Source organism: Terrapene carolina, unplaced genomic scaffold (genome assembly GCF_002925995.2).
Source record: "Terrapene carolina triunguis isolate 2854851 unplaced genomic scaffold, T_m_triunguis-2.0 Scaffold838, whole genome shotgun sequence".
Classification (NCBI taxonomy): Eukaryota; Metazoa; Chordata; order Testudines; family Emydidae; genus Terrapene; species Terrapene triunguis.
The window spans coordinates 8563664-8574548 of record NW_020665189.1 but is presented as its reverse complement, the minus strand read 5'-3'; the positions used below and the strand labels follow the sequence as shown (position 1 = coordinate 8574548).

The 10885-nt window shown below is 46.5% G+C and overlaps 1 protein-coding gene across 1 annotated transcript; it reads left to right on the top strand.

The window, feature by feature from the left end:
* Positions 1-3586: 3586 nt before the first annotated feature.
* TLX3 (T cell leukemia homeobox 3) lies at positions 3587-9309 on the top strand. The gene is made up of 3 exons (XM_024206161.1): positions 3587-4084; positions 5270-5513; positions 8314-9309. The coding sequence occupies exons 1-3, from the start codon at positions 3670-3672 to the stop codon at positions 8522-8524; spliced, it is 870 nt and encodes a 289-aa protein (XP_024061929.1). The 5' UTR covers positions 3587-3669; the 3' UTR covers positions 8525-9309.
* The last annotated feature ends 1576 nt before the right edge of the window (positions 9310-10885 follow it).

Here is a 10885-nt window from a genome sequence, read left to right as displayed (position 1 = left end):
TTTTTAAACAAACTCTTCACTGCGATGCCACTTTTCAACCCCGATTTCTGCTCTCGGGGCACGTGCTGCGAGGGCACAGCTCTCCCCTGCCCTCCCTTTTTAGCCCATGGCCAGGGCTGGCTAGGTTGGGGAAAAGAATATTTAATAGTCATATTTATGTCGTCGTAAAAGCCTCCAAGCAGCCAGGCTCCTGGGGAATGAGATGAATCCAAGACGGTGGGGCTATTTTTCCCTTAATCGGATTAGCAGTGAAAGAAATACCCTTCAGATGCCATCTCGGCTGCCTCTTAACATGGCCAGCCAGAAAGATGCGTCTCCTTAATTGATAAGTACTCTCAATGTCAAACAACTGCTTTGCAATCGGCTTGTGTCGGTTTCCATGATAAATCTCTACTTTACCTCCCCCGGACTTGAGCATTTTCAGAGTCAAAGCTAATGGGTTATTAAAATATTAAATACTTCAGCTCAAAAGTTCATTCGGAAATCCAGCAAGCTGAGCCAAAGTGGGCTGGGAGCAGCGGGGTCTGTTGTCCAGCGAGGAGATGATTTCGAAATTCACCTGGATCCGTGATTGTACCTGCACCTGGCGCCTATTTAAATCTGTCTGGATCTACCGCAGTGTAGCTAGGCTTCAGAGGGGGGAAATATCCATGTCTGTGAGCTAAAATAATCCAATCTCAATTGCACCTCTTATTAAAATCATGTATTTGGAGGTTCCCACCCACCCTGTATTTTCCTGCTAACTGATCCTGAGCATCGATCATTCAAAGTTAGTTACTAGGGCTCTGGTTCCTTGATTGATTTTGCCAGAGCCTTTAGAAGCAGGTAGTGATTTTATACCCTGCCACCTCGCCGGTGCACCTAGATATTTCTTAAAAGAGATTCCAGTGAAAAGAGAGTTTCTAATGGCTAGTCGCTCTTCTTTCCAACTCCTCCTGAGCTGCCCCTTTGATATTTATCTGGAGCCTGCAGCGACACGTAAATCCACCAGAAATTAACAAACTATCATATTATTAAGGGCTTCTGCTTTTAAAGTTTCCCATTCCTGGAAATTAACATCTGTTTGGTTGCATGCGAGTCTCCTGGGCAGTCGCTTTATGACATTTTCGGTGCGATCAATGGACTGCCAGGAAGAAGAAGAAAAAGGCGTTATTTGTGTGTGCGTATTTCTCTCTGTGTATGTCTCACTTTATTCCAAACCTTCCACGGCAGTTGCTTACAAATGGTCTTGGAATTGAATGCTATCAGTATGGGGATCTTTGTATAGGGTGAGAGGAGAGAAACATATACAGCTCACGGATAATTCCTGACAGCCACTAATACACCAAATAGCACTTTTTACTGTCCTGGATTTAGGAACAGCAGGTGAGATTTAACTGTCCATGTTAGCAATAAAACAGGCGTCCTCTAATTTTCTTTCAAGAAGACCCAATGGCATCACGCTGTCCTCAGTACTGTACATAAATCCATGCATTAAGATTCCCTTTGCTTCGATGCATTTCTTGAAGTTGGAAAGGGTCTTTAATAATCGTTTAAGTATCACTGTGAGGGAAAATGCATCGGGCTATTTTTTCCCTATCCTTGAATAAATTGTGACTTAAAACCAAAAACAAACCAACAACAACAACAAAACCTTGGAGATTTGAAACGGAAAAAATGAATACAAAATACCCCTACAATAAAATAGGGGTTTTGTTTTGTTTTTTAAGCTCTACATATTAGGATCATGAGATGTGGGGAAATCCTCCAACCTTGTCACTGAGCAAAATTGATCAGTTAGGATATAGTTTAGGAAACAAATATTGGAGGGTTGTTTTTTTGTTTCGTTGGTTGGTTTTGTTTGTTTAAAAAAGAACACAACCCTGCTTTTAATTTATTTTCCTTTCTTGCCCCCCCTATTCTTCAGCATTTCGGTGCAATAAGTCCGATAACTCCACAGGTCTGTTTGCATTTACTGCTGCCATTTAAATTATTCAGTGTGTTGCGGTAATTGAATCCTAAGCTTTAAAAACTAATAAACTCTCTCCTTGTCGCTGCTTTCTGAAATCACAACATCAGCCCTAACAGGTGCTGATCAAATACTATTACATTCTATTAAAAGGAAAATTCTATTCCCTGTTTTCATTTCCCTTTATAAAAGGGAAACTAAGTAAATGCATTTGAACGTTATTTAATTTTTAACGCCTTTAGTCCAATTTGGACGTTAGGGAGCGTCTACAAACTCACTTAACAGTCGTGTACGGCAATAAGTTTGTTGACGTAAATTAATCCAAAACGGAATCTCTGTGTATTTTACATTGTTCCCCTCCCCCGCGCCTTTAATTTTATCTCCAAGAGAGGCAGCCCCACGCAAATATTGGGCCGGCCGGTCAAACAGAGAAAGAAATAGGCTATTGAAAACTAAAATAATTATGTTTGGAATTTGTAAAAACAAAAACATAGGGGGAAAGCCGGAGGCCCTATAGTAATTAACTAGTTGCCATGTAAACACACACAAAATACAGTTAATAGACAGGGAGAAATGTTTCCCATTTAGTTCCTGAATTGGATTCCCCTCCCCTCCAGAGGTAAATTTAAACTAAATTCACAGTTTGCAAAAATCCCTTTCAAACCAAGATTCCTAGGGTCTGTGTTTCTCCTCTGACCCGCGCTCACCCGTGGGGTTTGCAATCTACACGAACCCAAGTCCAGGTCTGAGAGCTCGCTCTTTTTCCAACGGGTAAGCGTAGTTCCAAAAAGGCAGCGTTCTATGGGCATATGTTTAATGACCTCTCATAAGGAATCCATGGGGGGAAAAATAGACGAGCATGTCCCTTTCCAGCTTCAGATAAATCGCAACGGGGTAAGATTTCAGGAGAGTCCCCTGAAGTGGTGCTTAATATACTGAGAATTAAAAAGCACCAAAAAGAAAAATGTGGGAGAAAAAGGGACCAAACTCTGGGCTTCAAAACCCAGGAATCCATTCTTTTCTCCCTTTGCATTTTTTTAAAATAGCTCAAGTTCTACTAGCACCATAACTAGAGCCGATGAGCAGGTAAACATCCAGCAAAACTCTTCTCTGCGTCTCAGTAAGGTGTTTACACGCTGCATAATATTTATAAACAGAAACAATAGGAAAGAGTTACATTACATTCTAAATTAATCCACCGAGGGGGAGAGGCTGTTTTGTCATTCCCATCCTGGAATTCTGTACAACTAGCATGTTAGGTAATAAACAAGGGGGGAGGGGAATGCCTCGTAATTGCAAAGCTTTGTTAAATTTCAAATCGCTAATTTCTAAGGACAACAATCGCAGATGCTATTGTAATATCCGCCACACATTATCTTAGCTAATAAATTTGACCTATTGTTCGTTTGTTAAAATGATGTCACCTTGGAACAGTCCCTAAGCTCCTATTTCAATGAATTAGGCCTTTATTGAAATCCGGGAACCAATGGGAGGAGAGAGGCTTGTTTATTACGTCCAATGGCAGCTGCAGGACAGAAATTAGAAGCAGAAACTCAAGGTTTGGTTCAAAAAAGATGACACAGAGCCTGTCGGGCTGGACCACTCTTGGCAAAGTTTCAGTCTGACATACACCAGGACCTACATGGATCTACTGTAAAGGAAAGCGAGCGTTTTATAGGGGAATTCATACAGTTTTGAGCCAATATTTCTATTCACCAAGGATGGATCAGCCAACGAACACACAGACCCAGCATCAACACGAACCCATCAGCTTTGGAATTGATCAGATTTTAAATAGTTCTGATCAGGAAAACTCTTCCCAGCCTACCCCCAGAGGATCAGACAACACAAATTACCTGGGAAGCCCTGTGAGCAGAACAAGTGCCCCTTATCCTTCCCTTCCAGCTTCCTTCCCTGGCATCGGGGCGCCTTTTGAAGACTCTGGATCTTACAGTGTGAATCTGAGCTTGGCTCCAGCTGGAGTGATCAGGGTGCCAGCTCACAGACCCATCCCTGGGGCTGTGCCACCTCCAATTTCTAGTGCCATCCCAGCTATGCCAGCTGTACCCAGCCTTGGCAGCCTCAACTTCCCTTGGATGGAGAGCAGCAGGAGATTCGTAAAGGACAGATTCACAGGTAAGGGCTGATTTTTAACACGACCCTGAGAGTCTCGTTTTACCAAGAAGTTTTCTGCTACAGTCAAACTGCACTAAAACAGCATAAAAATGTGTCTGGGTTTTACCCTTCCAGGTTATTAGAGCCCCCACATCCGTTACTGCACCTGGCGCAGAAAAGGAAAAGCTTTTAAAAATAGTGGGTTAGCTTCTTTGGGGCGAGGGGAGGAAGCATTACCTTGAACCCACTAATTAAGAGAAATAAATGTTCGTTATAGTTTTTGTGCCCATTGTAACGATTGCATACCCCTGCACTAACTGACCAACAACCTTGTATGGGTTGTGTGGCCATCAGATGCCATAAGGACAGACAAAACACGGGAATAACTAACGCGCAGTTCCTGTGTATCACTGCTGTCAGAACAGACATTGCAGCCGGTTCTGGATCGCCCTGAAATTTCCATTCAGAAAATCTAATTGCCCAGATCTCGTTTTTAATCACAATCAAAGAGGGGTGGAAATGGAGTGGAGGAACTCCAGTAATCCCCATCCATAATCCGATTAGACAGTGTGTCCTGAACAATCTAAACCTTGAATGATAATAACGGCGATTAGCATTTAAATGGGTGTAAATAAAGAGGATTCGATTTTAAAGAGAGAGAGAGAGAGAGAAATGGGGAAACTGAGCGCCAGATACAGAATATAATCTGAAGCAAATGCTCTGAACATTGCACATCTTCTTGCAGGTTTGGTTACTGTATCTGTGGAGGATGAAGTGATGGGGGGGCGGGTAAATAAAGTGTAATACTTACAGCAGAGCATTGGCAAGGATCTCCCCGCCCCCTGGAGAAATTCTAGTTTTGTTTTTGGGAAAGAGGAGAGAAAAGACGAAAACTCCGACATTAAAATGAAGAGGGATGTGCTCCATACCCCTAGGGATGGGAAGCCCACGCAGCCCCTTCTCTCCTTAATACAATAAGAACCCAAATCCTGGTTCCTCCCGTGTCCTGGGAGCTCTGCTCTCCCTTCCCAGGGCCGTGCCCTGTGCCCTGCTCCTGGGCTGCCGATCCCGACCAGGCCCTGCAGCCTGAGCAGGACTCTCGCTCTATGGCGATTGCTGGGAGGGAGCAGCCGGCCTGGGGGCAGAGGGCAGGACTGGCAGGGGGTGCTGGGCTCTCACCTGCGGTTCTGTTTGTCCCCCGGGCAGCGGCGGCCGCGCTCACCCCCTTCACCGTCACCCGGCGGATCGGGCACCCCTACCAGAACCGCACCCCGCCCAAGCGCAAGAAGCCGCGCACCTCCTTCTCCCGGGTGCAGATCTGCGAGCTGGAGAAGCGCTTCCATCGGCAGAAGTACCTGGCCTCGGCCGAGAGGGCGGCGCTCGCCAAGTCCCTCAAGATGACGGACGCGCAGGTCAAGACCTGGTTCCAGAACAGGCGGACCAAGTGGCGGTGAGTCCGGGCCTAGCTGGGCGGGCCCCTCCCGGGACCTGTGCCCTCCTCTGGGCTTCTGTTCCTGGCTCCCCCCATGTAACTCCTGCGCCCTCTTCTTATTGCCCCTGACTTACCTTTCCTATGTCCCCCTCCGCCCCACCTGCCCGCTCCCAATTACCTCCCTCTCCCCTCCCCACACCTCCCCTCTCTGCCTGCTCCCATCTCCCCAGTCCCTGGCTGCCCCTTTCCTGCCCGCCTCATTTCCATGGAGGGCAGCAGGGTTTCTTTCTTCTACTCCTGGCCCCAGGCTCAGCTGCGGCCGCTCCCCACCTAGCCCCGGTTCTGCTCGGCGTATCTCTGTCCGTTTGCTCCTTGCAAAGCGAAAGCTCCATCTTTCCCGCAGTAGCTGCCAGGGTCCGGGAGGGTCTTCTTCCGGGGAATCGGGCAGATCCTTAAAAGTTAACCGAGGGGTAAAAATGGCCCCAGGCGAGGTGTATCTCCACTTTTATGCCAGGCAAAGGCAGATATCACAGTTGGTAGATCTGCAGGCAGGGAGAAGCGCTGTCACCTCTACACCTGCTAAAAGGGCGAACCTTTAGCATTAGACGCAGGGAAAGACATTGCATAAAGAAAGGATATTTTGCTGTTCAACTTCGCCCAAAAACGATTTAATACCGAAGAAACCAGCTGGTCTGAATTGTAGAAATTGCCGGGCCTCCCTGGCGCGGCGGATTTAGAGTCGGGCTGTTTTAAGAAATGTGACATTTCGCTAAACCAAAGCAGGACATATTATTAGCCCGTCCCTAAACGAAGTAAAGAGCGTTGTTCTTCGTCCCGTTATTAAGACTATATGAACGTAAACATCTAGAAAGTGGCTCCATACCCTGATTTTCCGTTTCTTTATATTAAAAATTGACGAATGTAATTCGTAGCAGGAAAATTATCTTTAAAAATGTCACTTGCTTTGCCCTGATTACAGAAGGACCAAGAAAAATGAGCTAAAATCTGTTTTGGTTTCCTTTTTTTCCCCTCTCTCCAGGATGAAATATAGGTGAACAACCCTTTTAATTAAGATTTTAAACCAGCAACATTTCACTCGAAATCTTCACTGCAGGAAAGTGGTTGTTTTAGATGATTTCATCAGAAAATATTAATGCACTTTTTATCCATTCGCGGTTGGTCTGAAAAATAGAAAATAGAACATTCAAGGCGATGGATTATTGTGCATCCTGTGTTTGCTAATGGGCTTGCCTCCTTTATTTTCAACACGTAGAAAATATGGGATTTGATGTAATTATCTGCCGTATAAAATAACTTTCGGAAATACCCTGTGTCTGTAATTCGATTCCTCCAATAATCTTCACGCGCAATTCTATTGAAATATTATTTGGAAGAATATGTGTTAGTTTTCTGGTGTAAAGGGCCGGGTTGTGTTCGGGATATTTTTAGCTGTTTAAAATGGAAATAAATTCCCGAAGTACAGCCCTTTCTCTTGCATGTTAGTATGAAACATCCTGAATTAGAGCAATAAACATCCACAATACGATCACTGGTATTCGTAGCTAATAGTTTTACCTACTATATATAATATTGCTTACAAAATTATTGGTTTATTATAACTGGGGTTCCGATATTTTTAAGCGATTGCGGTCAGATGTAAGGAAATTTCAAGCCTTGCAGCAATTATTGTAATTACCGAAGAGTATCGATAATAATGCCATAAACCCAGCGAGACGTTCAGACATATATATTAGTGGCACGAAAAAACGGTAATGAGCCAATTACCTTTGAAATGTCATCTCAACACTTTGCACACAAACCCAATAGACTGATAAATACAGCAGGCACTGGGTTGTCAGAATGGAGGGCACTAATGCTAATTTAGTAGTAGCATTAAGTGAGGATTTTTCCCAGGGACAGAGGCTGCAGGGCCCTTTGTCCTGTCTCTGGGCGCACAGATACAGTGTTGGTTCTTTTGTCCTGGCTAACGCCATGTAAATCGGAGGTTCCCCTTCTGCAGCTGCATGGCAGATGTTGGAACAACTTGTTGGAGACGCAGGCGTTAAGCGAGAAGAATACGTCTCTGTATCTACATATGGGGTGTGTGTGAGAGACAGTGTGTGTATAAACGGAACAGACAAAGGTGCTGCTCTCTAATTACACACACCTCCAAAGTGCAGTGTGGCCGGTATGGAGCCGATTCCCAGGCAGGGTCTGGGTTGCGCTGCAGTTGTGGTGGGGGCAGGCTCGGGAGAGGCCCAGGCTGCTGCGGCCAGCGGTCGGTCCCATCCCGGGCAGGGCCCTGAGGCGGACGCTGCAGTGCGCCCCAAACATCTCGCCGCAGCACGAGGGAGGCCCCCGTGGTTTGGGGCCGGCCGGGTGCTGCAGAGCTGGCGCATGTGGGGAGAGGGGCTCAGCACCCCAGGCTGAGATGCCGGGAGGCGCTGCCAAGCGCCCGGCACCCGGTTTGGGGCGCTGCGTGGATAACCGGCTCTGTGTTTGCACAATGCCGAATGAGCGCGTTTTGGTTTGATCCCTGCCTGGCTCTCTGGGCAGAACCCCCTCCCCCCATCCCCAAGATCTGGGGAAAGGGGCTCAGAAAAGGGGGGCGGTGGACACCAAACACCTGTCCCAGGAAAAGAAATATCCCCTCCCAGTCCCCAGTCATTCAGACAGGGCGCCCAGGCCGGGCACCAGGACTCCTGTCCCCATGGTACGTGAGGCAGAGCCGGGTTGGGGAGGAACAAAGGCGTGTGGCAGCCAGGCAGGGGGGTGCCAGCTGCGGGCTCCTGAACTGATCTGTGTTGTGTGTGTTTAGGAGACAGACCGCAGAGGAAAGGGAAGCGGAGAGGCAACAGGCGAGCAGGCTGATGCTCCAACTCCAGCACGACGCTTTCCAGAAATCCTTGAACGATTCAATCCAGCCCGACCCCCTCTGTCTACACAACTCCTCGCTCTTTGCACTGCAGAACCTCCAGCCCTGGGAAGAGGAAAACTCCAAGATCCCACCTGTTACCTCGCTCGTGTAAAGACTTGGGGTCGGGGCGGGAGGACAGACAGACAGCGCCTCCCCCACCTCTCCCTGCATGACTTAAGCCGGGCACGAAGCAGAGTTTGGCGGACAGTTTGCTCCAGCGAAATGACTGGTCTCTACAAGGGGTGGGCCGAGGCCAGCTTCGGGCGGCGGGACCCCCACGCCGAACTGTTCCCAGTCCGCAGCCTCCCGCCTGCAGCAAGTGCTCTGCGAGATGGTGGCTTTAGCGCCAGGTCGCTCTGCGGGATGTTTTTGTGAACGCGCTTCTCCTTTAAGCCGGGGGTCCTGGGCTTGTCAGACGGAAACTTGGACAAAGGGCTCCCGGAGAGATCGCTGGTGCCCCCCAAATCAGCCCCAGTGAACTTGCGGAGGGGATTAAACCTGAGTTTACAAACCCAAGGAGAATGTTTGCATCTGGAACGGGTGCATGAACTTTGCAAAGAGGGTTCGCTGGGTAGTCCTTGAAGGAAGAGGGGATCTCATCTCTGATGGCCAGAGTGGGTGTCATTTCCCCGAAAGGGGCTGGGGAAATTATCTGGAAGCGAAAGCAATTGCCAGACCTATTACTAAAGTCACCCCGTTTCTTCCCGGAGGGTGTGTAACGCTCGCAGGTTATTCTATAGCCCAGGACAAAATAATCACCAGAGTATTATCATCCTGGAGAACTGGACGCTTTATCAGCTCCATTTGTAAATTCATATCGCTATCCCGTTAGGAAAGGGAAATGTCACTTTTCTTTGGTAAGAAGTGTTAAATAATTTAATTTATTTCTGCATTGAGATTTCGGGCACTATTAATATGGATATATAATAACTGGATTATTTATTCAAAAATCGGAACATAAGTATTTATGTTGGCTGTGGAACAAAAGGCTATTTCCTCCCTATTTTTAGGAGATTCTAAAAATATATATCACTTAGCAGAGGAAACTAAATGGAACTTGTGACTCATTAGCTTAGGAAACCCTATTAAACTGAAAAGCAGTAGCTTCCATCTGTCCCAGGTGAAGTTAATGTCATCTGTAATTTATTCACCATAGTAATAAGGGCTCCTTTCAGGCAACGCACTCTTTATTTTGTCCTAACCTCCTTCTAAGCTTAGCACACAGAAAGCAGCACCTGAACCCGACATCTTTTGCCATCGACTCTAGAGAAAGCGCCTTATGTTTCATAATAAAGAAGATCTGGGGTTGACACCGACCATGTATAATACTTTGTACTTGCTGAGATCTGTAAATAAACGTTTTCTTTAAAAACGCCTCCTGTTGTGTATGTGCTTCGAATTCCGGGTGGGAAGGGGAAGGCAGCCAGAGCCGAGTGCCTGATCTGGGGGGAAGAGAGAGGATTCGAAAACCACAGCGCCACGTTCCTACCTCGGGGAGGGCAGAAGGATCAACTCGGGAAGGACTGAGTGAAACCAGCTGCTCAGACCTGATCAGGAAGGGAAAACCCTGGGGGAGGCGGGCACGCACTAAAAAGGACTTGAGCGGAGTTGATCTCTGGGCAGGATCTTTAGAGATCAAGCTGCTATAAATTATTTAAGTCAGTGGCCCTTATAATAGTAGACGCTACAGAGTGATGCTGCAAGAATGGCAGATGCGGAATTAATAATCAAGTGATTCAAGTTCAATACAGAGAATGGGATTTGGTCCTGCTCTCAGAGAGCTCAGCTGCCAATTTGAGTAGGAATGAGCCTACGACAGACAGATAATATTCACCAATTCGATTTATTAGGAGAATTAGTAAATAATTATATTTAAATACTGGGCCTGTGAATATCACTGGCCAGGCACTGTACACACATGGAAAAGAGATGAGGATTATATTTGTAGAAGTATTAGTAATGTAATGGTCAGTATTACTGAAGGATCTGGCACATAAGGTGTGAATTTTACAAGCTGTATTTAGCAGGCATGAGTGACACCAGCACAGGTAGTTTTCTGACTTTGTTTTTACGGAGGGATACATAGCAGGGCTTTAGAAACCCTGCAGATATTCCAGGGGGATAGAAGCACATTGGTGCAGACATATGGATCAGCTATTTAAAATAAAACACTCTTGTGTCTTTTTAGTGCTTAAGAAATCATTTGAAATCTGCCTGCTTGCTATGCTGGGGTGTGATTCTGGGGCCTGCATTATTTTTTAATACTGAAAAATTACAAATGAAAAGAAATATGTCTGAAAGTGGGAAGTAGCTTCCTGGCATGAAGAGGCACTGGTAATAATAAATGGAGATATCCTATCTCCTAGAACTGGAAGGGACCTTGAAAGGTCATCAAGTCCAGCCCCCTGCCTTCACTAGCAGGACCAAGTACTGATTTTGCCCCAGATCCCTAAGTGGCCCTCTCAAGGATTGA